General features: G+C 43.5%; 1 protein-coding gene across 1 annotated transcript in view; it reads left to right on the forward strand.

The window, feature by feature from the left end:
* Nucleotides 1–245: 245 nt before the first annotated feature.
* MBOAT2 (membrane bound O-acyltransferase domain containing 2) overlaps nucleotides 246–26,630 on the forward strand; it is a 126,889-nt gene continuing 100,504 nt past the window's right edge. Inside the window, exon 1 of the mRNA XM_046663523.1 lies at nucleotides 246–528. Coding sequence (XP_046519479.1) covers nucleotides 454–528 — 75 coding nt within the window. The 5' untranslated portion in view covers nucleotides 246–453. The remainder of the gene's footprint in view (nucleotides 529–26,630) is intronic.

The raw sequence follows: 26,630 nt of genomic DNA on the forward strand, positions 1-26,630 counted from the left end.
CCTCCAGCTACAGCCCGGCCGCCTCTCGCCCCCTCCGACCGGGCCTGGGGTGGGGGCGGGGCGCGGCGCGGCCGGCGCCCTCTGATTGGCTGAGGGCGTCGGGGCGCCGCGCCGTGATTGGGCAGCGGGGCTGTCTGGCGCGGGGGCGCGCGAGGTGGGGAGGGGGCGGCTGGAAGCTGCTGGAAGCCAGGGGGCGGGGCGGGCGCGCGGGCGGTCGGGGGCGCGGGCGCGAGGGCGGTCGGGGACGCGGGGCGCGGGGGCGCGGGGGTGCAGGGGGAGGGCCGAGCCGGTCACCGCCCCCGGCCCCTCCCCGGCCCCGCCCCGCGCCGCTCCGACCGCTGGCGGCCCGGGGGCAGGCGCGCCGGCTGCATCCCCATCCTCGGCGTAGCCGGCACAGGCGCGGGCGAGTGGCGCGGGCGGCCGGAGCTCGGCGGGCGGAGCGCCAGGCCGGCCATGGCCACTACCAGCACTACGGGCTCCACCCTGCTGCAGCCCCTCAGCAACGCCGTGCAGCTGCCCATCGACCAGGTACCCGCGGCGGCCCTGCTGGCATCGCGCCCTCGCCGCCCCCTCCCCGGCCGTGTGCCATCCGCGCGGGAGCCGGGAGCCGGGGCGCGGGCTGGGGAGGGGGCGACCCTCCTGTTGTTGTCTGCCCGCTGCCTCGGGCCCGCCGCCCCTCCCGGGCGTGCCCACCCAGCCCCCACCCCGCCCCCACGCCGCCCGGCCCTTGTCCGTGTAGCCCGGGGGGGCTCCGGGCATCGACGTGCGCGCGTGCATGCTTGGCCCTGCTCCCCGCCACGGCAGCGCCCCGACCCGGGGCGTGCGTGCATCGGGCAGGCGGCAATCCGGAGTCCCGAAGTCGCTTCCAGGGCGTGCGAGCATGGGTGTAGACATTGTGGAAATTGTGGAAAGGCTGTGCTTTGGGGGAGCTAGGGTGTCTGTGCCCTGCGCGCGTGGCGCTGAACGCCCCACGGGGAAGTGGGATGGATGTGCCTGGGTGGAGAGTGCGCTGACACGGCGTGTGTGGCATGGACGAGGCCAGCTTAAGGGTCAGCGACCTGCGCTTTGGGACACTTTCCGTTGAAGTGTGGCTTATTCAACAGAGAGGCAACAGTTTGCGGGAAGGCAGAGGTTATGAAGAAAAGTCAAAGTGAGTTAATAATGCCAGAATTTCTAGCTGAGAAAGTTGCAGCCTTATAGATCGAAGAACCCACCCTACCCACCGTCTGGCCCACCCCTCATAAAGCATTTGACACCGTTTAGGGAACGGTGGCGTTTAAATGAGGCCATTTGTGTTTGTATGAAAGGCCTAAGGATTCTTGAGAAATAAACAATATTGTGTTGGGAAAAGCAGTGCCATTTTTATTCAAAAAAGAAAGTTTGGAAGTATTTTGTCAGTGACATTTAGGGAAGTTGTTGATTAGGGAGTAGATAATAGCTCTAGCCCAAAGCTAGAAAATTTTGCTTAAAATTATTTGAAGTATACTTGCTCTAGAAGTGTTTGCGCTTTACAGGGGATCCTGGTTCACTGTCCTTCTCTTGAAAGTGTTGCTGTCATTTGGTGTCATCAGGGATTTTATTTATAATACGGATTCCTCTGTCTCCAGACTATGTTTCATAGCAGCGAGATGGAAAGACTCCTGTGTCTAACATTATGACACTGACTGCTTTGTGCTTTACTGTTTAAAAAAAGAATAGATGAAAGTATGTCCAACGAATAAAAAAATTCTACCTTCTGTTCAAATCTGAATTCCTTACTTATATTTCAGTCATGCTTTTGGATCATAGTAAAATGCCTATCCCCCACAAGTCTTGAACAACAGTTACAATGTGTATCATGCTAATAAAGTACCAGCAGTGAAATTAATCATGTATTAAGAAAGTAGTCTTCTCTGTTTCTTAATAAACTACTCAGAACTTGGGGCTTTCCATCTTCTCAGCCCTGTGGAGGATTCTCAGTTTTCCAAAGGGAAGTGCAGTGTCTGACCTTTGCGTGTTTACACCCCTGACCTAAGTAGGTTGCCACCAGTGTATCAGCAAATGCACGTTAGGTTTAAACATTTTTTTGCTCATGAGGAGCAGGGGAGATGGGCCTATACTTTTTCATTTATTTTAGGGAAACAGGTATATTCTCTGTTTCTCTCTCTCCCTACCGTGATGAAATATTTTCTTTACTACGTTAATACCTTTTAATTTATGTAAAGCGTATAACTTTTTAAAAGATGTTTAATATTAATGAACTCATTTAAACATCTCAGCAATCCAGAGCAAGTTCTTTTCAGCACTGCTGAAAGAAGCAGGAGAATCGAGAGAAGGTGACAGGACTTAAAATTTTGCCTTTCCTTCCTTATATCTATAGGTATTGATTTGGGACCTTGGACAACCTTTGTTGTCTTGGGACTAAGAATTTGCATAGTCATTTGTATTTTGAGTTGTTTTCTCTAAGCAAGTCTTAATATTGGATTAATACCACACAAGCCTTAACTTTTTATAGTGATAATAAACGTTTCTTTGAAGCACTGAAGAATTGACTTTTTTTTTTGCTGATAACGCTCTTGGAATAACTAAAAACTCATATTGTAAAATTGGATGAATGAATAGTCATTTAGCCATTATTTAAAAATTGAGCAATGTAGAAAATACTTTTTGTAACATGTAAATAATTGTCCAAGTTGAGAGAAACTGTAAGAATTGGTTGTAATCAAATAGTGTGATTCAACAGGAAAAAGACAAATCAGGAAATGAAAAGTGTAAAAATATGACTTGTTAGTATGTTAATTTGGTATGTGCTAATTAACAATGTTTTGAAAATTTAGGAAATTATGAAAGCAGTTATTTGATGTCAGAAGAAGAAAAGGACCTTACGACCCAGAAAAATAGTTTAACTTTTTTACTCGAGTGAATTTATGAAATGACAAATTATTGGCATATATGGAATATAAGAATGTACCTTGCAGGGTCAGGTAGGAGAGAAAGGAGGAAATGTTTTGCAGTAAGACCAGGCAAGGAAAAGGAACAAAATATCTTGCCTTCAATTCCTGGGTTGTTTAATCTTTCCTGAGGATTCCAGAGTGACCTTGCGGTAACCGTAGTATTTGTTCAATAGTCCTTAAGTTTAAATAAAAATGTAAAATCTAGTATCAAGTGAGGTTAAATGATGCTTTAAGCCAGGAAATGTGTAGCAACTGATGTTTCCCCTTTCTAGGCCTTGCATTCCAGGCGACTTTGTTTCTAGTGTGGTTATCATTAAAGGTATGTATAGAGAGTGGGTTTTGAGGAGGATCTGGACTCAGGGAGAGCTGCGCTAAAGACAAGGGCCAGACATGCCATTGAGAAGACATCGCATGTCCTGGAACGCAATTGTGTTCTTTATTAGTTGCTGATGTGGTAAATTTTTAAAAGACCCCAAAGTGAGGAGTTCCAAACATGAGAGAATAATTACATGTCCCAGATCAACCTAATTTTTAGAGTGTTTGTTTTTTACCCCAACATATCATATGTTCTGTTACTGTGCATTTACGCAACTCTCTGTTACTAGATGAGCTTGCTCTCCAGCCTTCTTCTCCCTCTCTCCCTCCCTCTCTTCCTTTCTCTCCCCCACCTTTCTTTTTTAACTGTTTTCTTTCCTTATGTCCCATGATATGCTGTAATTACTATGAACCTGGAGTAAATTTCTCTAGTGACATGATAATCCAGGAGGCATACTTGGCAGACGGCCAGTTAGGGATGAGACTGGCTTATGGAGAGTCATTGAACAGTCCTGTTTGGGGACAGGGTCATTGTTTTAGGGATGATGTGCTGAACGTTTTGGGTGAGGAGAGGGGCCAGAGGGAGACTCAAGGTATTTCGAAAGGTTTGGAGGAGGGAGAAAAGATGGGTGGGGAAGGAGGCCGACCTGTTACATGTTGCTACTCCTGTAAAGTCAGGCGATGACTCTAATGGGTGGCACCTTACAGTTTACAGATCTCTTTCAAATGCGTTATATTATTTAATTGACTCCCCACAACACCTTATGGAGTCGGATGAAACTCAGGGGCTGAAGTATTTAGCTTCAGGTATATATATATAATTGAATAAAAGATTGCTTTTAATTTATAGTCTTAACATGGGGCAGATAATTTTGGTAGATCATTGTTTTAGATCCGAGTTGCCGATACATTTTTAGAGAAGAGGGTGAAGAGAGAAATTCCCGAACACTGAAGTGCTAATGGTAATGGTGGAATAGGAAAAACCATGTGTGTATGGAAAGAGAGAAAGAAGCACCGAGGCTTATAAAGTCCTGTTTCCTTTTCAGTCAGTTTGTTGATTGACCTTTTCTGTATATTTCCCAGTGCTACGTAGACAACTGGTGAAGGGAACGAATATATTAGGGAAAAGAGTAGTTTGGAACATTAACTTCCTAATCCTCCTATAGTTGGGTCCTGTGATGAGCCTCATTTTATAGATGAAGAAATAAGTGAAGTTCTCAGTATTGAGCCTTTTTAAGAATATGACTTTTAGGAGAAGGAGGAGAATGGCAATAAAACAAACAAATTAAAGGTTGATTTTCTTTTAAAGTTGGCATTTGAATGCTCTAGGTTTAGGACATAAATATTTAACTCATTTGTCTATCCTGTCTGCTTTTACACCCATAATGAGCATCAGCCTTCGTCTCAAGAACCCTGAAATACTGGGACGATCTGCTGTGGAAGATTCCTCTTAATAAGGAAGGCATATGGGACTGGAAATCTTGAATCTGTATTTTAGGCCCCGTCAGTTAACTAATTTTGGATATGTCACTTTACGTAAATGAGTTTCCTCCTGTGTAAAATGTGTGTTGTGCTTAGTTTTAAAATTGCATGATTCTGTGTTTCTGTCATGAACTGAAGAAGCTGTCCCAGATTCTTTTTGGACTCACTTGGAGGGAATATACATAAAAACTTGGGGGAGGAAAATGGACTAATAAATTTTGAAGAAGTTTTCAAGTGTGAGTTGAAACTGCCTCTCTGTTGAATCCGAAGCAACTAAGCAAAATACCACATGTCTTGAAAGTTGCTTTAACGTCAGTTTCCCGTGTCCCGTTTCCCTGTGTTGATAGGAGGTCACAGTGTGGTTTGGGAGTGGCCGGATGGAGTTGGAACCAGATTCTGCCAGCCTTGTGCTGTTTGGAAAGTTACTGTATTTTTCTATAACCCTAGTTTCCTCATCTGTAAAGATAACGAGAAGTAGTACCTACTTGTAGATTATTGTGAAGATTAAAACACTTAACCTGTGGAAAGTGCCTGGCTCTAGTATATGTTTGATACACAGTCCTTTCCTCTCGACAAATTATTAAATATTTTGAATTTACATTTTTATTTTGAGAAGTTAACATCTGTTCGTACGTATTCCATTTTTAATCTTTAGGACTTGCTGCTTAGGAACGGAAATACGAGGCTCAGGTTCAGTCATAAGCCCAAGCAGTGATTAAACTAGGATTAAAATCTAGTTTTGAATTTGGAGTCAGAGGTGGTTTTTCTGCTTCCTTACTGTTCAAGAGTTCTTTGTCCCCCTGCTTTAGGAGAGCTTCCTATGTTGTTACTGCCTTGATAGGTACAAATAACCCTCGTCTCTGTTAACTGTGGCTCATCAGCGCTGACTTTCCAGGGAATTATTCAAACAGCTCACACACAGCTTTTGCCTGCAGTCGGTTTAACAGGTGGGATTCTACCATGATAGAACTTGGCAAGACTTCTTTAAAACAAAACAGGCTGTGAGCCCGACCCTCAGAAGAGTGGTCATGTAATGACTTTATGAATGACGTGGGTGAAGCCTGAAGTCCTGCTTTGGTCAATATGCAGGGTGTGGAAAGGGGAGGGACAGCTGATGTGCGAAGACAGCCTCAGGATGCTCGAGATCTGGATTACCGCTGACCATGCGCTCCTCTTTCTTCCTTTGCTTGTTGAAATCCTAACCATTTTTCCCAGCCTGCATCCAGTGCACCTGGCATATCAGTCTTTTCCTGAATCCCATCTGACGTGACTGCTTTCTTATTTGAACCACAAAAGCATTTTGGATTTGGCACTGTTCTGGCGTTTATCTTCTGCTCAGTGTTGTATGTATCAGTGAGGGTTCTGGTAGGAAACAGACGGAACTAGGTAACCAAGGAGACTGTAAGAACTGTTTACTAAGATATTGGCAGTTTAGGGAAGTCAGCAAGGAGTAGTATAGTCCCCCGGTACCAGCTCCACTAGGCCTAGAGGGGCAAGGGGAAGGAAGGGCAGAGCCGCAAGGGGTTGCTGTGGAGCAGCCTGCCAGGAGGAGCTGGGGCCTCTGGTGAGGGACCAGCCAGCCAGCGGTGAACTTGGGAGGGGGATTGAGGGGAGATGAATATCCCTCCGTCCCCACGCATCCTCCGTCTCCTGCTGGTGTCTCCTTCAGAGGCAAGTTGGTGCTTTGGGAGCACAGAGTAAAGTGGAGAGTGGGTCTGGAGGACATTTAAATACTATCGAAAACATTATGATTACTAATATGTCTTTTACAGTATTGCTCATTTCTCTACCTGATGAATACAATTAAAAACCCTTTGTCAGACCCCTATCTGCACATCCTCATTCTCTTCTTCTCAGTCATAAATTTTGGAAGAACAGTTGATTCCTGCTATTTCCATTTTCCTGATTCCTATTCACTCTTGCAACCATCGCAACCAGTGTCTAATAGCCAAGTCCAGTGCCAAACTTTGAGCAATACAGTACTAATCAGTTGCATCCTTGCCTAAAACTCTTCCCGGTTTCCATGCTGCCTGTTGCAGTGCTTTTTCAAGTGTGGCTCTGAGGCCACTCGCATCAAAAATCACTTGGGATTGTTGTTAAAAATATATATTCCCAGTTTCTACTCAGACCTACTGAATGAGGGCTATGGGATCTGCATTTTTGACCAAGCCCTTTCTAACTCCCCATCTCCCACCACCATCAGAGGCAGAGAGCTACCTGGCCACGTTTTTTAAGATTCTCCATATTGTTAAAAGGTAGTAAAAATGTAATTTTTTTTTTTTTTTTTCTGAGGAAGATTCTCCCTGAGCTAACGTCTGTTGCCTGTCTTCCTCTATTTTGTATGTGGGTCACTGCCACAGCATGGCCACTGATGAGTCGTGTAGGTTCATGTGTGGGAACTGAACCTGGGCCACTGAAGTGGAGCACGCCAAACTTAACCACTAGTCCATGGGGCCAGCCCCTGTATTGTATTTTTTAAATATATGCACTTAACTAATTAATGTGTAACCTTCAAAATATAATGCAGGGTAACTCTGCTATCGGCAGTATAATCACAAGATTTAGGAAAAAATAAAATCCATAGTGCACTCTAGGCAGTATGGCCTTGAAGTGGGACAAGTTTTTAGTTGAATGATATATATGTCTCCTTCCAATCCTGTCGTATCTCTGGTGACTTTATAACCTCATGTGTAGAAAATGTCAGAAGTCTAAATTTGGGGTCCTTCCTGAATGTGAGAGGCCCTGCTCTACTGGATTCTTACTGCATGCTTGCCTCGGAGAACCACTGGCCTAAAGGAGAAGCTGCCAGCTCCTTTTTTGTTATTCAGACCACCCCTCACACACGCTCGGACTCTCTCCAGACAGGAGCAGTACGTTGCCCAAAGCCGTGCATACAGAAGTGGTAGAGCTGGAATCAACTCCCGGTCTGCCGATGCTTAAAGTACTTGCATACTCAGTTGCTTAAAGTTCCTTTTACTCCATGCCTTTGAATAAGCTATCTCCTTTGCCTGAAATCCCCTCCACACTTTTTTGACCCAGCAAACCCATGTTTTTCAATATTTAGCTGAGGCCTAAGTTGCAGCTCCTTGATGAAGCTTTTTAAGATCTCTCCCATCCTATCCAGTCACTTGACGCTCGTTTTTGGGCCTCTATTGTGTGTATAATACACACACAGACTGGAAGTAAGTAGAAAGCTTCTGCCTGGGGCCGCCAGCGTACAGGTGGAGCCCCTTCAAGGAGCCGTCTCCTAACCTCTGCAGCCTTTCTGTGCGGAGGCAGGCACCGTGGGGGAAGCTCTGAGAGCAGCCAGCCAGCTAGTTGTCCTGCTCAACCTCTCTCCTTAGCTCTGGATTCCACCAGCCTCTCCCGCTTCTGCAAAGCAAAAACCCAGTGTCAGCTAGATCTGTCTTTCTTAGGAAGGAATTAACTGGCGCATTTTTGGGGTCTTTGCTCGCGTCCACTGGCTACCTGTCAAATGTGAGTATCCTTCCAACTCTAGCAAGTAGTGGTATGAGAATCCCCCTTTGGTTCCCGGTGACTTGACCATCCTTGTTGTAAGGGCCACCCGAGCACTTGCCTCGTGCCCCTCTCCTGCTTGAACCTGCTCTGACAGCACCTGTAGCACTTACTTCTTTTGCTTACTTTACAGGTCTCCCTGCCAAGCTATAAGTTCCTTAAGAATAGAAGCCTTCTCTTACTCATGTTTGTGTCCCTGATGCTTGGGACCAGCATTGGCACAGAGTGTGTTTGCAGCCAGCAGGACTTGTGTGGGGAGGAGCATAGACTGGCTCCAGTGGTGGTCACCGCTTATTAGCTGTGTAGTCTTAGCACTGGCTGATCTTTTGTGAGCTTCAGTTCCCTGGTCTCTGGAATAGGGCAGAGGGTGGGCCCCGCCTCATGGGGTGTGAGCGGCATTAAGGGGCTAGTGCGCGTGCAGGGCAGAGCACACAGTGAAAGCACAGCCGGTGCTGGGTGTTACTCACAACTGAGGTGCTCCTCCAGGGGTTGTGGGGGACAGTACTGTACAGGAAAGCCTGTCCCTCAGGTTCTTCAGAGTCCTTCAGTGCATTTTCAGTGACCCGTTTTGCAACTATTTGAGTGTCTAATGTGTGCCAGACAGTGTGCTGGACACACGGGAGACAAAGAAGAAAGTGGCTGCAGGCTCATGCAGTGATTTCTAGACTTCTTCAAAACAACAGTTACTAGGAGGCAGGGCTGAGCTCAGCGTGGAGGTCCCGGGGCGAGTGCTCGGCTCTCAGGAGTCCTCTTCCTGGGAGCACTTCCCTTGTTCACTGTCTTTCATTGGCACTCACCCCTCCCGGGCTGGAAGGCAGTCTGTGAGGCTGGGAAATCAATGGTGACCCTTCCCTGGATGAGGTGCTTCCTGGTCTTTGCAGCTCAGCTGGCTGAGCTCCCCAGATCGGGTCCAGGTCACCCTGAGCCTGCAGCTCCTCCAGCTGGTCACTCTGTGCCTCTTCCTAGTGGCGTAGCCCTGCGAGTCTGGGGCCTGTGTCGCGAGGCCCACCACGGACTGCACAGCAGATCTCCGGGAGTTAGACGGAAGCCACGCAAACCTTTATGGCTGACTTTGTTTCTTCAACAGGGTTTCTTGAAAGGAGATGTGCAAAGCCTTGAAGAATTTTGGGGGAATGTGACTGATTATTCAAACGGAAATAATGGTAACTATGAGAGGTGTCAGTGTTCTCAGCTAGATGATTACAGTGTCAGGTGATAACGGGCGATTGGAAAGAGAAGCTTTATCAGCATCATTATCGAGAGATTCAGACAAAAGAAGCCTTCAGAGTGCGTAATTGTCTGGATCCAGAAAGAACAAAGGGCTGCTGCTTTTACTGCCGGACCCTCTCCCCTCTCACCTTTTAGCGGGACCCTCCAAAAGGGCTCCTTTGGGATATCCCCCGTCCCCCCGTCCCCCAAAAAGCCAGTCCCGGGGAAGCCTGGCTTCGGGCCAGCTGCAGGTGTCATCAGCAGGTCCTCCCCAGCGGCCAGTGTCCTGGTGGAGTGAGGAAGCCAGGGGCCTCCCCCGACTGCCAGCCAGGTGGATCTCACTCTTCCATACAGGCCCAGGCCGCTGACCAGCTCGCCTGGCTCCTGTCTGGCAATCGGACAGAAATGTAGCATACTTTCTGTTTTAACCCATAATTCCATAGAAACTTTTTTAGTTTTTAGAGGTTTTCTGTGCCAAACTAGGTGATTGTGGAAGGTCAGAGTTGTAGATAATAAATAATTTTATATATATTTAAGTTACTCAGTTACATGTATTTTAAAATAAAATAAATCGCTCCCTGCTCATACAAACAAAAAAATTCTGAATGTTTTCATTTTCTTTTTGAAACCGAATTATAGGTAGAACTGTAACACATGAAAGACGTTCAGGTGAAACTCACTTTGTTAAAACTGAATGGAGAGAGAGGCCTGCCTTCTGCGGAACCGCTGGTTTCAAAACCGCCGTCGCCTGGGTGCTCAGTGAATAGTGATTGAATTGGGTGCATCTAATTTAACAATATTAAATTTCAAAGATGAATGTAAAGATCTGCACTGAAGTTCTAGAAGTGAATTGTCTGGAAGGAGAGTTGCCTGAGACCAGCATTACATTTTGTGGATAAACCCTGGGAGTTTTTGTTGATTATAAGGTGGTGTTTAGCTGGCTAGGTCATGGGTTAAGCAGTGTAGTTAATGCCAACATCAATTCCAGATTCAAACGTCTGGAGGCTACCAGCCAAGGAGCATAACTGAGTGTAAATGTAGGTGCAGCCATTTCTGAGGTGTGGGCAGCATGGCCATCTGGAAAGCCCAGGCCCAGCCTGAAAGGAAAACCCCCATTCGCTTTTGCTCATGGTTACCAAAGCTGATTTTTCAAGGGAAGCTGGAGTTCTGGACTTTTTGCAAAAATATGATTTTTAAAATTTTGACTAAAATTTGCTTTTCTTCTTTTGAGCCCAAACAACACACCTGGGCCACATTTAGCTTATTGGCCATCAGGAAGTAGGTAGCACTTTCTGTTGTAGTTGATGGTGGTCAGTCCAATCGAAAGTACACTGTCTTGTTCTGAGACTTCAAAGGGACATTGACAGACCAGAGTGTGACCGTAGCAGGGCAGTCAGGGCTCCAGAAGGCTCGGGAACCATGCCGTGCAGTCGTTGAAGATGCAGTTCTTATATTTCATCACTTAGTAATTTCATCCTTAGATTGGCCAAGAGAATTTCAAATTAAATTTTATCTTACTAGTTCTTTTCATTTGGAGTGCATCACATCTTGGAGATAATCTTGACAGGTACAATCCCGTTAAAGTGGAAAGGTTGGAACTTCACACCATCATTTATTCTTTTTGTAGATCCAGTATTATAATTATTAATTGGTCTAAGTTGTTATGGCTGTTTTGTGGGGTATGAAAAAAAAAATATGTGGCTGGTAGAGAATAAAGTAATACTCGGGAAGGTCTTGTGTGCCTTATAAGCCCCTATCAGTTTTTCAGTTTTTTTAGAGTGTATATTGAATTTTGGCTGGAATGTTTTATCTTGTGATGACTGTTCAGGGTTTGGAGTTTAGGCTTGATCTACAGTGTGCCGCACTGTGAGTGTGAGCATGCCTTTTCTAATGCTAGGACTCGCGCAGCTGTTCATGTTAGCTGCTTACCAAGAATAGAAGTGACGAAGATTTTTGGTGTCTGCACAGAGCCAAGAGGATGAAGGTAGAGGGCAGGGTGGAGGTCCCCTTAGCTAGTACTTGGTTTCGTTGGGGATAGTTAAGGGGTCCTTAGTCTAAGATTATAATCCTGCTATAATGTGGTCCCTGTACCTTTCCTGTAGCATGAGACTAGTCATGTCTTCTCCTTCTGTTCCTGGAAAATACTTTTAAAGCCACATAGTAAAGGAAAATCTTGGTATATTTGGCATCACAACATTGAGCTTCAGCTTTCCATTAGATTTGAATGAAAATTCTGATAAAGTAATCAAAATTGAAGAGTAGAATTTTGGGTATTGTCAAACTGTATATTTGTTAGAATTTTCTATATGGATTGGAGGATTCATTTCTAAAGAGTTAGGTTTCTTTTTTAAGGTACAGGAGATATAAATTATGGAGAACTATTCTGTTCCAAGAAGGTTTTTGGCATCAATTCAGAATTTTACCACATAGGAGTATAGAGTAATTTATAAAGTAACTTTGTTAGGAATATGGCATTTGGTAGGAAACACTTGAGTAGATTTTTAAACAGTCCTGCTGGGAATATTAAAGACAAAAGGATGTTGGGACCATTTCAGCAAAGACAAAATGATTGGAATAGTGCCAGAAGGCTGCTCTTGGCTTGTTTTCCTTTTTGTAGTGATTTATTGGAAACAGGAACCTCTGGAAAATAAAGAAAATACTAAACGACTTTTCCCTGTTTTGGCGCCAACTCCAGATTTGGTAAATATATGATATTGGAGTTTTAGCTCTTGTAAAATGGTGGAGAAGGGCAGTACAGATCATCGTGTCTTGGCCAAGTCGGTAACGTGGGTTAGCAAGTAGATTAGCCATCTGTATGTTGGACAGTAAACAGTGTGCAGCAGGGCGAGTACAGAAGAGGGAAGCCAACTGTTTTGTGTGTTACTGTATGTTAATACAGCAGGGAAGATGGACTGTGATCAAAATCAAGACCCTTCTCTGAAACTGGGAATGGACTGGACTGGGTAGCAATAGTGTAGAAGGCAAACCTTGGACAAATTGGCATCGTTTGAGAATCATTGCAGAATTGGAAAGTTTTAGTCTGTAGTGAATGTTGGTGCTTTTAGAAGATTTTTATAAAAGGAAAGTTACTGGGTTATTGGTGTCACTTTAGATGTTAGAATTTATCATTTTGGTGTAAAGATAGAAGGGGATAAGTAGATGTCGTCGTTTATTGAGTGCGTAGTACAGGCCAGGGGTTTTCTTAGGTCCTGGAGAGATGCAGAGATGAGTAAGAGCTGGTTGGGGCTCTGAGCTTCTAGTCTACTGGGAATAGAAAGACTGACAAATATTTACAGCCTGTGAATGAGTGTCAGGAGAGAGAGATGTTGGAATTGGTTTGGATGAGGCTGCTGCAACAAGCGTCCCAAACATGAGACAGTGACGTGAAGATAATAGAGGGTTATTGCTTTCACATAACAGTTTTGATGTAAATGGCCCAGATTGGTGGATAGTTCTGCTCTGCCTGGTCATCCAGAGGCTTGTGTTCCTTCCAGCACATTTCCCTGGTTCCTGGGGCCTTGTTATCAGCCTGGTTGAGGCTAGTTTGCTTAGGGCGGTGGTCCTTGAGCTTGAGGTTGCGTGGGAGTCCCCTGCAGCACTTGTTGAAACTCAGAGGGCCCTGCACCTGGGGTTTCTGACTCAGTAGGTCTGGTTGGGACCCGATCATTCTCAGGTGTAAGAGGTTCACGAGTGACCTTACTGCTGCTGGTCTGCGGCCGTACTGTGAGAACTTGGAGGGGTCCAGTCATCCAGCAGAAAAGAAGGGGAAAGAACCCTTACGGTCGCATTTGTTGGCTAGAAGTAGCACATACATAGATAGCACTTTGACTCACATGCCTTTTGTTAGAGCTTTGTCACATGGCCACAGGTCACAGCAAGGAGATGGGTGGGGGCTAGTAAATGTCGCTTATCTGGGCAGCCATGCCCAGCTACGGTTCTTTTATGGTGGGAGAGCAGGGCAGGCTGCACCACATTCTGGAATCATCTTGGGAAAAACAACTGTTAACTCCGGGTTGGAATGCTCAGGGCAAGGTAACTTCTGAGCTAAAATCTTGAAGGCTACATTTTCTTGGCATCCCAGAACAGAAGCGCAACTTGTAGTTGAGGAAACAATGTTTGCAAAGGAAAGGAGGGGCAGGCTCACTCCTTCAGTAAATGTTGATTGATGGCTGGGCTTTGTAAAGGGGAGGCCTGGTATTGCAACGGTTAGAGGGTAGATGGGCAGGGCGTGATCATCCAGCTGATTAACAATCAACCCAGTTTCATGTTTAGGAGTCAGCTTGCCTTAAATTGTGGTTCTGCCACTTAGTGTCTCAGCTATGTCGGTCGCTTGAGCCTTGGTTTATCAGTATCACAGAGCCTAGTGCAGAGTAAGCGCTCTCTAAATGTTAGCTATCACTGTTACTGCGCCTTGGGTGTGAACTGCTCTCGTGAAATAAAATCTTCTCTGGGAAATCTCTGGTGGATGGTCATCTGGCTTCTGCTTGAACACTTTTGAGATGGAGAGCTTGCTCCCTTTATTAGGGTGGCCAGTCCATTTCTGGATAGCTGTAGTTAGAGAGTCTGTAAGCTTGGGGCTCACAAACTCTTTGGAATAGTCCAGAAGCGATCCGATTAAGCTCACTTCTTCATGGTCACCTTTTAGGTCGTTGGAGACATTCTGTTCTTTTTTCACATGGTTGGCTTACGAACAACTGCACTTTAATAAATTAGGTATCAATACCCTTAAATCTTCTAATATGGGATTCCTGGGCTTATGTGTGAGCATTCCTAGCTCTCTGAGGATGGCGAGCCCCGCATCTGAAAGCTCAGTTTGATTGTTGCTCTCTTTAGAGTATTGCAGTGCTGGCACACTTGTTTGAAGATTTATTGCTTTTTGTCTCTATTTACTAATATAATTAAAAATAAAAATAAAATTACTGATTTAGTACTAAGCATGTTCTTATAAATAATACGGTTGAGACAGTGATAGAAACCCCTAGGCATGCCCCAAATACCACTTCCTAGACTCAGTGGACTCTCTTCTCAGCTGGCTGATGATGTGTTAAGGTATGAAAAAAAGAGCACAACTGAAGAACATGGATGAAATACTGGAAGTGTATTATCTAAGATTGCACTTAAATAGGGGTCTGTGAAATGACATTTTTGATCAGATGTCTAATGGCTAAGTGCTAAAATCAACATTAAGTTAAAACTGATTATAATTCAGGTGAACGTCAAAAATTTCTTTGTCTTCAACTCCTGAAAATTCATCGACACTGTCCTCTAATTATTTCTGCAAACATTTATTTCTCTCTGTAGAGTCTAACAATAGGAATTCTCTTCTTAAGACATTCTTATGAAAACTGTTCATTTCAGGTTTAATTAATGAGAACAAAACGTGTTTTGGATACACCAGTTCTCTTTAACTCTTTCCTTTTTTTTCCTTATTCCTTATATGTTTTTATTATGTTTGTGTGACTCATTATGGATATTACTGTGTGCGCGGTTAGGATTTTTTCTTCTTGTGCAATTGAGATGGCAGAGCTAATTATTCTGCTTTTAATTCATTCACACAAGATGTGTAGAATTCCCAAATAGAGCTTTTTCATTTAAAAAAGTCATTTTTCATGACTTAAACAGAACTAAATAACTAACGATCGAATACTGTTCTTAAAGGTTATTCTGTCTTATGTTAGTACACTAAATAATTTTCCAAGTAATAGAATTATAAAATAACCTTATCTCTTGCTGACTTTTTAAAAGATTTATAAACATTTGGCTCATAGTATATACAGTGTTCTTCCTAGTGTTGTCATATAAATGAACTTTTTTCAATACTCATGTTAACTCATCTGTTTTCCTATTAATAGTTTTCCTGCTCATCAGTTATAACAGCATTTTACTCTTATAATAACAAACATGTATTTACATTTTAACTGATAGACTGTTGATATATAAATCATATAAGGTGATTTCACTCCAAGTTAAATATAGAATGCTTGTCTGTATATATTTGCGAGTTAATATTCATATGTGAACAATAAACATAAATGACATGCATTGTTTGTATGTTTTTCGCTGATCAGAAATGATGATAGGGAGCCAGCCTTGATGGCCTAGTGGTTAAAGTTGTGCACGCTCTGCTTTGGTTCTTGGGTTCAATTCCCTGTCGTGGAACCACACAACCCATCTCTCAGTAGCCATGCTGTGGCTGCGCCTCACATAGAACTAGAAGGACCTACAGCTAGAATATACAACTGTGTACTGGCACTTTGGGGAGGGAGGGAGGTTGAGAGAGAGAGAGAGAGATTGGCCACAGATGTTAGCTCAGGGCGAATCTTTCCTTAGGAAAACAGACCTTTAGAGTCTGAAAAATATGCAAAATCAGTGTTTTTTAAACAATTATTAGAACTTTCCTTTTTCTCTTATTACAGTTTATGTTCTCCTTTGATATTTTAAATTATGTTTTCACTTCTTCTGTTTCTTCATACCTACACCTTTAGAAGTTACCTTTTCTTGTTCTTCCTCAGTGTTTGTGTGTAGGAAAGTCACCAGAACTCCCCAGCTCAGGTGAGTGTCAGCTCACGGCCAGGGGATGTGCTCTCTTGTCTGAGGGAGTTAGACCGAACATGGTAAGGATCCACACCACTCGTGGGTGGGATGGTACTGTTAGGGATGCTGGAGGCTGAGTGTCTGCTCCCTGCACACCCTCTTGGTGCTATCTGCCTGCCTTATAACCAAAGGTCGCCCTAAGCCACTGCTAGCAAGGGGTCATGGTTAATTGAGCAGACACGCCCATTTTTCCTTCCTCCTCCTTTTAGCACAGCTTACCTCATGTTTCTGAGAATAATAGGGAAAACCCCATGCTTCCTTGATTTCTCTGCCTGTAGGTGAAGAAGAAACAGGAAATTGTCATAAGCATGATGAAGTGTATTCACGAATGGATAAACAATAATGTACGCTCGAAATCACACAATGTTATAAACCATTAGAATCCCAAAAAAATTACTTAAAACTTGTCATCTTACTTCAGGAAGTATATTACAGAGAGAGAAGATGGACATTTAGTGCAAATCATATGTCCCTTCCCAGCTCAGAGCCGTCTGGGAGTTCTCTTCTCACTTAGCATGGAACCGTAGTCCCACCCTGCTTTGGCCCTGCCACCCTCTTTAACCTCACTTCCTGCAATTTCTTGTCTTTTCTGTGTCGTGTGCACTGGCCTCCTCACAGTTCCTTGAGTATTTTAAGCACGGTCCACCTCAGGGCCTTTGCACTTGTGGCTCACTCCCTCACTTCATGTGACGCTGCTCAAGGCCTTCTAAAGGAGGCCTGCTGTGACCTCGGCATCTGAGGAGAGAGCCTCCTGTCATTTGACTCTTTCTGTCTGTTATTTAAAAACATTGACTTTACGTTAATTTATACATTTGACATTATCTATTCATTTGTTTATTGTCTGTTTCTCTCACTAAGTATTCTCCATGAGAGCAAGGACTTTGTTTGTTTCACTGACTAAGATCTAGTGCCTGGAACAGTGCTCAGTAAATATCTATTAATGAACTGTGAACTTGATGATTATATACGTTTTTAGGTTTCGTTTCTTTTCTTTTTTTTTTAAGATTTTATTTTTCCTTTTTCTCCCCAAAGCTTCCCGGTACATAGTTGTGTATTTTTAGTTGTGGCATATGGGACGCCGCCTCCCCATGGCTTGATGAGCGGTGCCATGTCTGCACCCAGGATTCGAACCGGCAAAACCTTGGGCCGCCGAAGCGGAGCGCACGAACGTGACCACTCGGCCACGGGGCCGGCCCCTAGGTCTCGTTTCTTAAAGCTAACTGAATATGATTTATCAGCAGCAAATGAGAGAACAAATGACCTGTTTTGGCATTAACTTCTAGTTCCCTTTTGGAATTTTTCTTTTCCTTTTTGTTGAGGAAGATTCACCTTGAGTTAACATCTGTGCCAGTCTTCCTCTCTTTTGTATATGGGCTGCCACCACAGTAAGGCCGCCAACCAGTGGTGTGGTTCTGTGCTTGGGAACTGAACCTGGGCCGCCCAAGTGGAGGCCACAGGGCCAGCCCCTCGTTTTGGAATTTTAACTTAAGATTAATGCTTTATCAGTTTGGGAACTTATTTTTCTCTTTTTGGGAGGCAGTGGTTTCAAATGGTGATAGTGCTGCTTTTTGGGTAGGAATCCTGGAACTAGTCACTTAGCCTCTCTAAGCTGTGGAAGCCTCAGTGCCCTCATGTGTAAAATAGAGAAGATGGGAATGTTGGAGTTTTAGGGTTCTAGTAATTGATAACTCTCCCTCGCCAAATTGAAGAGTCAGACATGGATCGAATTGTCAGCCTTACTGATGAAAGCTGGATTGCAGGATGTGACTTAGATGTGCTGCCACACGGAGTTCCTGGTCCTTTACTCCTGACTAAATTTGGCCCACCCAGCACAGGCAGAGCTGGGTGTCTGCAGGTTCCCCCAGAAGGACACAGCTTCCCTGCTAAACTCCCCATGTCGTGAAGCTGGCAGTAGGCTGGCAGGTCTTAAGCAAGCCCAGAAGCTTTAGTGAAGTTGCTCCTTTGGTGGGTCGAGGGGGAGGACGGGAGCATTATCCTGGAAGAAATGCGAGGCCCAAGGCAAGGGCACGGGTCCCCCTAACAGGTAGGACTTATTGCGGTGAGGACTTTCGTAGGGTGTTTTCTCTGTCAAGGCTTTGGGACGTGGTGAGTGCTGCATGGCCATTAGCTGTTATTGCTGTAACACCTGTGTCTGTCATTGCTTGTAGCAGTTACCATCACAGGCTATAATAGGTTTGTTTTTTCTATTTACTCACCAGACTGGATTGTAAGCTCTTGGAAGAAGGAACTGTTCATTATCTCTGGACCCTCCAGTGCTAGACTAGCCAGTGTTGGCTCGTAGCAGTCAGTGAATAGGTATTTGTTTGAGAAGAATGGCATATGGAAAGAATGTGGGTTTTGGAGTCAGAAAAAAGGAATCGGCTTTAAATTCTTTTTAGACCAAGGAGGAGATATGAAAAAGTAAACACTAAGGAAGCAAAGTGGACTAATATGTATATATTTAAGGGTTTTCACAGTAGTGGATAAAATAATTTCTGCTTAATCAGAGAACCTAGCTAAACAGAATAACACACACTCTGAGCATTTCATTCTATCTGGGTTTGACTGTGTTTTTCTCTTTAGTAGGTTGTGATAAAGAAGTTAGGCTCTTGCAGAGCAGTGGATAATTTATAAATGTTAATATTAGAATGTGCTTTTTAATTAAAAAGTAAAGACAAAGTACTGAGAAATTAACATTGAAAAAAATATAGTGAAGTCTTTTTCGGATGTATCTCATTAATGTGACCAGTAAGTGAATATTTTATGGAAAAGTGTATATAATATATATTCACAAAATTTAAGAAGATTGTAGGTCCCAGGCCACAGCGCATCCTTAACAGACAGTCGTTAGCGAATCCTGTCGGTCTTCTCTGTTAGGCATCCTTGAGTCTGAGCTCCTGTGGTCCTCAGTCTTGCTCTGATTTGATCAGTTTCCATGGTCTGACGGCGTTGTCACGTATTCTCCTGACTGCACGTGGTGACAAGGGTGAAAGCTGTAGTCAGGCCAGCACTCCCCCTCCAGTATGGAGAATATTACTTATTTTAATTCTGACGGAGACAGCCTTTCTCTTTCTTTGTCCCGGGGCTTCCCTGGTCTTTTCCAGTCATGATTTCACTTGCAAATTAAAATGTCATTTGGCAAACACCCAAGTTCAGGTGTGGTCTCAAAGTCTGGACGAGTGCAGTGTCTTGTGGCCCTGTGGGAGGGGTGGACGCCGTCCCAGAGGTCCCCTTGCTCCCCCGTGGAGGGAGGTTTCCCTGGAGCCCGTGGCCCCTCGGCGGCGTCCCTGGATCACACCGCCTGCACAAGGCCCAGGACACGCTAGACGGTTTCAATCTCATATTCCAGAAATAGCACTTGTAAATGGAAAATATTAATATTTTTCATGATTCGCTCCCCAAACTGTTGTAAATTAGTCACATCTAAATTGAGGGAGAGTAGACTGAGTGTGATCTTTGGTTTAGGTCTCAGCTTCACTTCTGGCTCCCCTGCCCTGTGACTCTGGCAAATTACTTGAGTTTCCTGAGCTCCCATTTCCTCATTTTTAAAATGGGGATAACGTAACTATTTTCCCAGGTTATTGAGAGCATTGTTTGGTTTATGGAGACATGGTAGCTGCTCAGCAAATGGCAGTTACTGTGTATCATCTTTTGGAAAGGAAGGGGCAGATTGTGTGAAATAGCTTCCGTTGCGTGAGTCGGGCTGTGCTGGGCTCTAGCAGGTCCCTTGTCCTGTCTTACGTTACTCCATTGCTCCTCTCAATAGCGCCGCAAAGCTCTTGTTACGGGTGGACGGTGGTGGCGCCGCTATTCGTGTGCTCCAGGTCCTCCCAGCTGGTGAGCGGCAGGGCTTGGACTGGAACTCGGATCTGGTGACACTTGTGTTCTGTGGCTCTCACTGTGATGTGCACGTGGACAAATAAGTGCTTTTGATAGGTGGTTGCTTCTAAAATGAGTGAGAGTATATAACGGAAGGGTTTTTTTGTTTTTTTTGTGGATTTACCAGTTAGGAGGTAATAAAATCTCACTTTTTTAGAATTATGAGTTTGTTTTGTAAATTACTTCTTCTAGGTCACAGAATGGAACCCTTAAAAACTGATAGTTTTCGTTGGCAGTTAAATAGAAACTTATTTCTTTTGTGTGCTGGGGAGCATAAGATTTTAATGGTCGTTGTTTCTCTTTTAGGAGGAGAAAAACTTCCAAACACTTAGTTTCAGAGAAATAGTCAAATTTTAAAACCATTTTTCTAAATAGTTTTGTGTCCTTTAAATTTGCTATTTTAAAATTTCCTTTATATACAATTTTTTAATTATTAAAATTAAAGATATTTGCCTATTTTGGAAATTTGGAAAGTATATTGCTGACTTAAATTTGAAATCCAGGGGCTGGCCCCGTGGCTGAGAGATTAGGTTTGCACACTCTGCTCCTGTGGCCCAGGGTTTCACTGGTTTGGATCCTGGACATGGATCTAGCACCACTCATCAGGCCATGCTGAGGCGGCGTCCCACACAGCACACGCAGAAGGACCTACAACTAGAATATACAGCTATGTACTGGGGGCTTTGGGGAGAAGAAGAAGGAAAAAAAAAAAAAGATTGGCAGGAGATGTCAGCTCAGGCACCAATCTTAAAAAAAAAAAAAATTGGAATCCAAATCCTTGGGGATGACATCTCCACTTGGAGAGTTTATTTTTCTCTCCTTGGATAATTGTCTTGTGGAGCCTTTCACTTTCTGTCTCCAGTCTGAATTGATTGCTCTATCAGCCTACTGTGCAGTTGTCACTCTGCAGCTTCTTTTTACTGCATATATGAGCCAAATTCATTGATTTTTGAATCCTGTGCCATCTTTCTTAGTGTAGACTTTTATTTTGCTGAACCATACCTCCAAGGAACTTCCTAAGAAAGAGTACATGGAATGTGAGCTTTCTGAGTGTTTATGCATTTGAAAATATCTTCATAGAAATTTAGGTCGAAAATAACTTTCCCTTCTAACTTGTAAGGCGTTGGGCTCTTATTTGTCAGCATATAGTGTTGCTTATGAGGAGTCTGGCGCTAGTTTAGTTCTCTTAACCATGTAGTTGACCTGATTTTCTTTCCTGAAAATTGGTAAGATCTTCTGTTTTCCTTGATGATCTTAAATTTCACATTGTGTCTATGTGGATGCTTGGTTAAGTTCTTTCAATTTGAAGACTCATGTTCTTTAGCTTAGATAACTTCTTCCCTCTCTTTTGTTTGTTATGGTTGTTTTCTTTCTGTAACTCTTATTTGTTAGATATTGGCGTCTTGGATGAATTCTGTCTCTATATATTCTTTCTTGCTACTCATGTCTTTTGGAGACTTCTCTCAACTTTATATTCTAACCTGTGGTAGATTTTATTTTCCAAAGACAGTCACAGCAGGATTTCCAGGATTTGTCACTCCCTGTCAAGAGGTGGAATTTATTTCCCTTCCCTTTGAACCTGGACAGATTTTTGATTGCTCCAACTAACAGAGTACAGTGGAAGTGATGCTATGTGACTTCTGGGGTTAGGTCATTAGAAGGACACGGGTTCCCTCGGTGTGTGTGGCTCTGTGTCTGTGTCTGTCTCTCTCTTTCTCAGAGTGCTTGTTCTTGGAACCCAGCTACCATGTTGTCAGGAAGCCCAGGGCACAGAGAGAGGTCGTGTGTAGATGTTTCAACCTGTAGCCCCAGCTAAGGTCTCAGATGGCAGAGTGAGTGAGCCTTTAGATAATTTCAGTCCAGGTTTATGCCAAGCAGAGCAAGGACGAGATCTCCCTGCAACCCTGCTCAAATTGCAGATTCAAGAGCAAAAGAAATGTGTTGTTGTTGTTTTAAGCCACCAAGTTCAAGGGTAATTTTTATGTCATCAAATTTCTTGTTTTGATAATCGTATGTTTTTAAAAATGTTTGTTGAAGTGTAACTTACATACAGTGAAATGCACAGATCTGAAGTGTACAGTTTGATCAGTTTTGACAAAGCATATACACTTACGTAATGCATAGCCCAAGTAACTAACCCTCATGAAGGTGAACTTGTTAGACCAGATTGAGCAGGGTGCACAGTGTTAGGTGGTGAGTTGAAAGATATTGGCAGGAATTCGGTTGTAATCTAAATAGTCTAGGAAGCCATTGGATTTATTAAAATAAATTTTTTATTTTAGAACAGTTTTAAATTTACAGAGTTGTGAGGATGGTACAGAAAGCTCCCAAATAACCCCCGTCCACTTTTTCCTGTTGTTAACATGTTATGTTAGTGTGGTCCTTTATCACAACTAGGGGACCAATATTGATACATTATTATTAACTGAACTCCATACTTTACTTGGATTTTCTTAGTTTTTACTTAAGGTCCGTATTAATTTATCTTGAGCTGCCATAATAAAATACCATAGACCGAATGGCATAAACAACAGACACTTATTTCTCAGGATTCTGGATGCTGGAAGTCCGAGATTAGGGTGCCAGCATGGTCAGGTTCTGGTAAGATCTCTCTTCCTGGCTTGCAGATGGCTGCCTTTTTGCTGTGTGTTCACGTGACCTTTCCTTGTGTGTGTATGTGTGTGTGTATGTGTGTATTTGGGGGGAAGAGAGAGAGAGAGCTCTCTCACCTCTCTTCTTAGAAGGGTGCTAATCCCGTCACGAGGGCCCCACCCTCATGCCCTCATCTAAACATAGTCACCACCCAAAGGCTCCGTCTCTGAATTGCATCATATTGGGGGTTAGGCCCTCAGTGTTACAGATTTTAGGGATACAAATATTCAGTCCATTTCGCTAATATTTGTTAGGGATGCACATATGCAGTCCATAACAAGGTCCTTTTTGTGATCTAGGATCCTATGCAGGATTTTCCCACATTATGTTTAGTCATCATGTTTCCTTAGGTTCCTCTAGACTCTGACAGTTTCTCAGACTTTCTTTGTTTTTGGTGATGACAGCTGCTAGGAATACTTGTCAGGGATTTTGTAGAATGCTCCTCAAGTGGGATTTGTCTGATCTTTTTCTCATGATTAGTTTAGTCTGGGCTTATGGGTGTTTGGGAGGAAGACCACAGAGGTGCTGTGTCGTTTTCTTCACATCATATCGAGGGTATGTCCTTTCAACTTGACGTCATATCACTGTTGATGTTGATCCTGATCGCCTGGCTGAGGCGGTGTTTGTTAGGGTTCTTCACGGAAGTTTCTCTTCTTTACCCCTGCTTTCCACATGTACTCACTGGAAGAAGTCATTCTGAGCAGCTCAGACATGGGGCTAGCCCCAGATGTGCTGAACCAGGAATTAGCTAACCTGATTTACTTTTAAGAAGATCTTGGTAGTGTGTGGAGGATGAGAGTAGAGCCCGTGAGAGCACGGGAGTGTGGTGGTGACAGTGGGGTGGTGAGCCACACCTGGGGTATGCTTGAAGGTGGAGCTGACGGGACTTACTGATGGCTGAGTGTGGGTGTGAGAGAGAGAAGAGTCAGGGGTGATGCCTGCTCCTGGGTTTTTGGCCTAAGCAACTGGGCAAATGATGGGGGAAACGAGAAGAGATGTGGCTTTTGGAGTATGGGAAGGGATGGATATGAAAGATTTTCTGTTGGCTGTGTTAACAGTTTGAGATGCCTGTTAGACTTTGAAGTAGAAATGTTGAGTAGAGCATTGTGAGTCTGGAGTTCAGGATATAGGGCAGGGCTCATGATTCAGTTAAAGAATTCCATTGTGCTTTCAGACTACAAATTGGGTTTGCTAGAATAAAGAGCCTGTGGTAATTTGATCAGATTGATGAAAAAAATTAAAATCAAAGAAATATGTCCTTTCTGAGAGCATTGCAAATAAAAAGAAGAAGAAAACATAGGTGATTGCTCTGTCTGCATCAGTGGCTTTCTGTATCTGACTTCAGGTCCCAGGTAATACAGCCGGTTGAGCAGTGGAGAATTCAGAATTTGATTTGGATGTCTTATAGCAATCAGGAAAAGAAATTGGAAGTTTTAGTGTTTTTCCCTGAGGAACTGTGTACATATATTTTTGGGGCCTCAAAGACAGCCAGTGTACCAGTGTATCACATTTTATCTTCCTTAGAGGGAAGCCAGTAAGGAGTGGGAGGCCTCTGAACAAGCTGTGTTTTGATGTAGCTGCCGGCTTTCGTCTTTTTGCAAGGGGAATGCCGGCTCTTGGCGCCTCTTCCTGCTTCCTCCTGCTCACACTCTGATCCCTCTGCTGTGACCAGTGGGGGTGACTGGCTTTCCCGTCTTGATTCTTCTCCTTGTGATAATGAAGATAGGGAGGCTGAAGCATTTATATTATTTGGAACCATAATAGGAAATTTAAAGGCTATTTGGCAATTACACGTAAAATTACGTTACATTTGACCAATGCTACTCTTGACGTTAAGTTGCTATACAGAAGTTCGTCCCTTATTGTTAGAAAACAGAATAAGTTAGTAATATCGGGAAATTTTTAGCTCTTTCCTTTTCCCTTCCCTCCTCCAAAGTTCTTCACTTATTTTTAGAGCCTTTTGTACTCATCCATTCTCCCTTTTCTGGGGAGTTGATTTTAGAAATCATATTTGCAGGAGACTGTGTACAACCACTGTGTGCTCTGAGAGGATGAGGAAAGCCTCACCCGTACTCCCAGCTTCAGGACAAGCTCTTCAGGCTCCCTAGGTGTCCCCTTCGAGATCATCCAAGAGAGGAGGGATGCCCGAATCCAGGAATGTTCATCATTTCCTTGCTTTTCTTCATAGTGTTAAGCACAAACGTGTGTATCTTTAAACAACATCATGTTTAGTTTTTCCGTTTTGACTTTTGACCTTTATGTAAATTATTCATATTGTATGTTTTCTTCTGAGTCTTGCTTTTTCAGTCAATATTATGTTTGCCAGATATATTTGTATTGGTAGCTGTAGCTGCAGTTTTTTCATTGTCACCCTTGTCTGGTGTGAATATACTGTAACTTACTTGTATTCTCCTGTCCAAGGCCATTTGGGTGGTTTCCAGTTTTTTACTGTATGAGCAGTGCTACGCTGAACATTCTTGTTCACATCTCCTTGTTACACATGCAAGAATTTCTTTAAGGTTTGTCTGCCTAGGGGTGGAATTAATGGTCATGGGGATTGTATCTTTGCCTTTACTAAATAATGCCAAACTGTTTTTGAAAGTGGTTATACACTTGCACCAACAGTATATTAGAATTCTCTTGTTCCACATCCTCATGAGCACGTAGCCCTGTTATCAGGTTGATAAATTGTGGCCAATCTTTTGGGTATGAAAAGATATTTTGTGATTTTCATTTTCATTTTCCCTGAAAACAGTAAGGTTAGTGTGTTTTCATATAGTTTCTGGCCATTTGTATTTCCTCTTCTGTGAAGTGCTTATTCCTGTCTTTTGCCTATTTTTAAATTGAGAGTAGTTTGTCTTTTTCTTACTGATTTTTAGGGAACTGTAGACCCATTAAATAACAGCTCTCTATTTCCCCCTTCCCTCAGTCCCTGGTAACCACGATTCTGCTTTCTGTGCTGTGTATTTGACTGTCCTAGGCACCTGCTATATAAGTGGAGCTCTCCTACCAGGGTCTGAACCTGCCCCACCTCGGTCGAGCTGGCCAGATAGGCGGACCATGTCAGTAAAGGATCAGAAGTGTGTGTAATATTTGTTTGGTTTTGCTTTTCTTTGTACATTTCATAATCTACCAATACAGATTTTATTCTTATTTTCCTGTTAAGAAACTATGGCAGAGAGAGATCATAAATGCCAGAGATTACTTGGTCAAGGCTGGACCAAGGATTTGTATTTATGGTTTATTAGTTAATAATGAGCTGCTGACTTCAGATCTGCAGTTGTCAGCCTGCTGTGACGTTCTTATGAGACACATCCCCATTTCTGTACACAGTGTTACGTGGAGTTCCCAGCACACTAGTCGCATCTCTACTGCTTTTTTCTTAGAAATGTGAGGGCAAGAGTAACGTTTTGGGGATAACCTTATTAAAGTAAATTGTTCACAAACTTGACTGTTTTAGCTTTCATTAGTAATATTTACTTTGTGACGTGCCTCAAAACTGAGTTACTTTTCTGTGATTCGTAATTGCTGCCTTTGATTACTTCATTATGGTGACTTTATCAGCTGTTGGGGCTACTTAACATTCACCTCAGAGGTAGCGTAAATATTTGATAATCTGGGAGGTTCAGATGGTCTTCCACTGTGGCTTCTCCCCAGCCCCGCAGTGGAAGCTCTTGTTAGGAGTTTGGGAGTGGAGTCAGTGTCTGAAACCTTTAAAAGTTCTTAAAAAAAAAGTGAGAAATTAAAAATTCTTCCATTGGCTCATTTGGATGATGTATTGTATATGTGCTTAATGGCTAAGTATTCCTAAGGCAAGGTGTCTCAGAGCCCAAGCTAATCATTAAAAGTTAATATTTTTATATTGGCATGATCCTTATTGAAAAGTGTTCTGTTTTTGGTAAGAGGCAGTATAATTTCAAAATCAAATCCACATATTTGTAAGATGATATCGTAGTGATCTGAAATCTGATGATAATGAGGCAGCCCAGAGGAACAGTCAGTTGTTTGCATAATTTGAAGCTTTGTAAAATTAATGGGCCAGTTAAATTG

Source organism: Equus quagga, chromosome 5 (assembly GCF_021613505.1).
Source record: "Equus quagga isolate Etosha38 chromosome 5, UCLA_HA_Equagga_1.0, whole genome shotgun sequence".
NCBI lineage: Eukaryota > Metazoa > Chordata > Mammalia > Perissodactyla > Equidae > Equus > Equus quagga.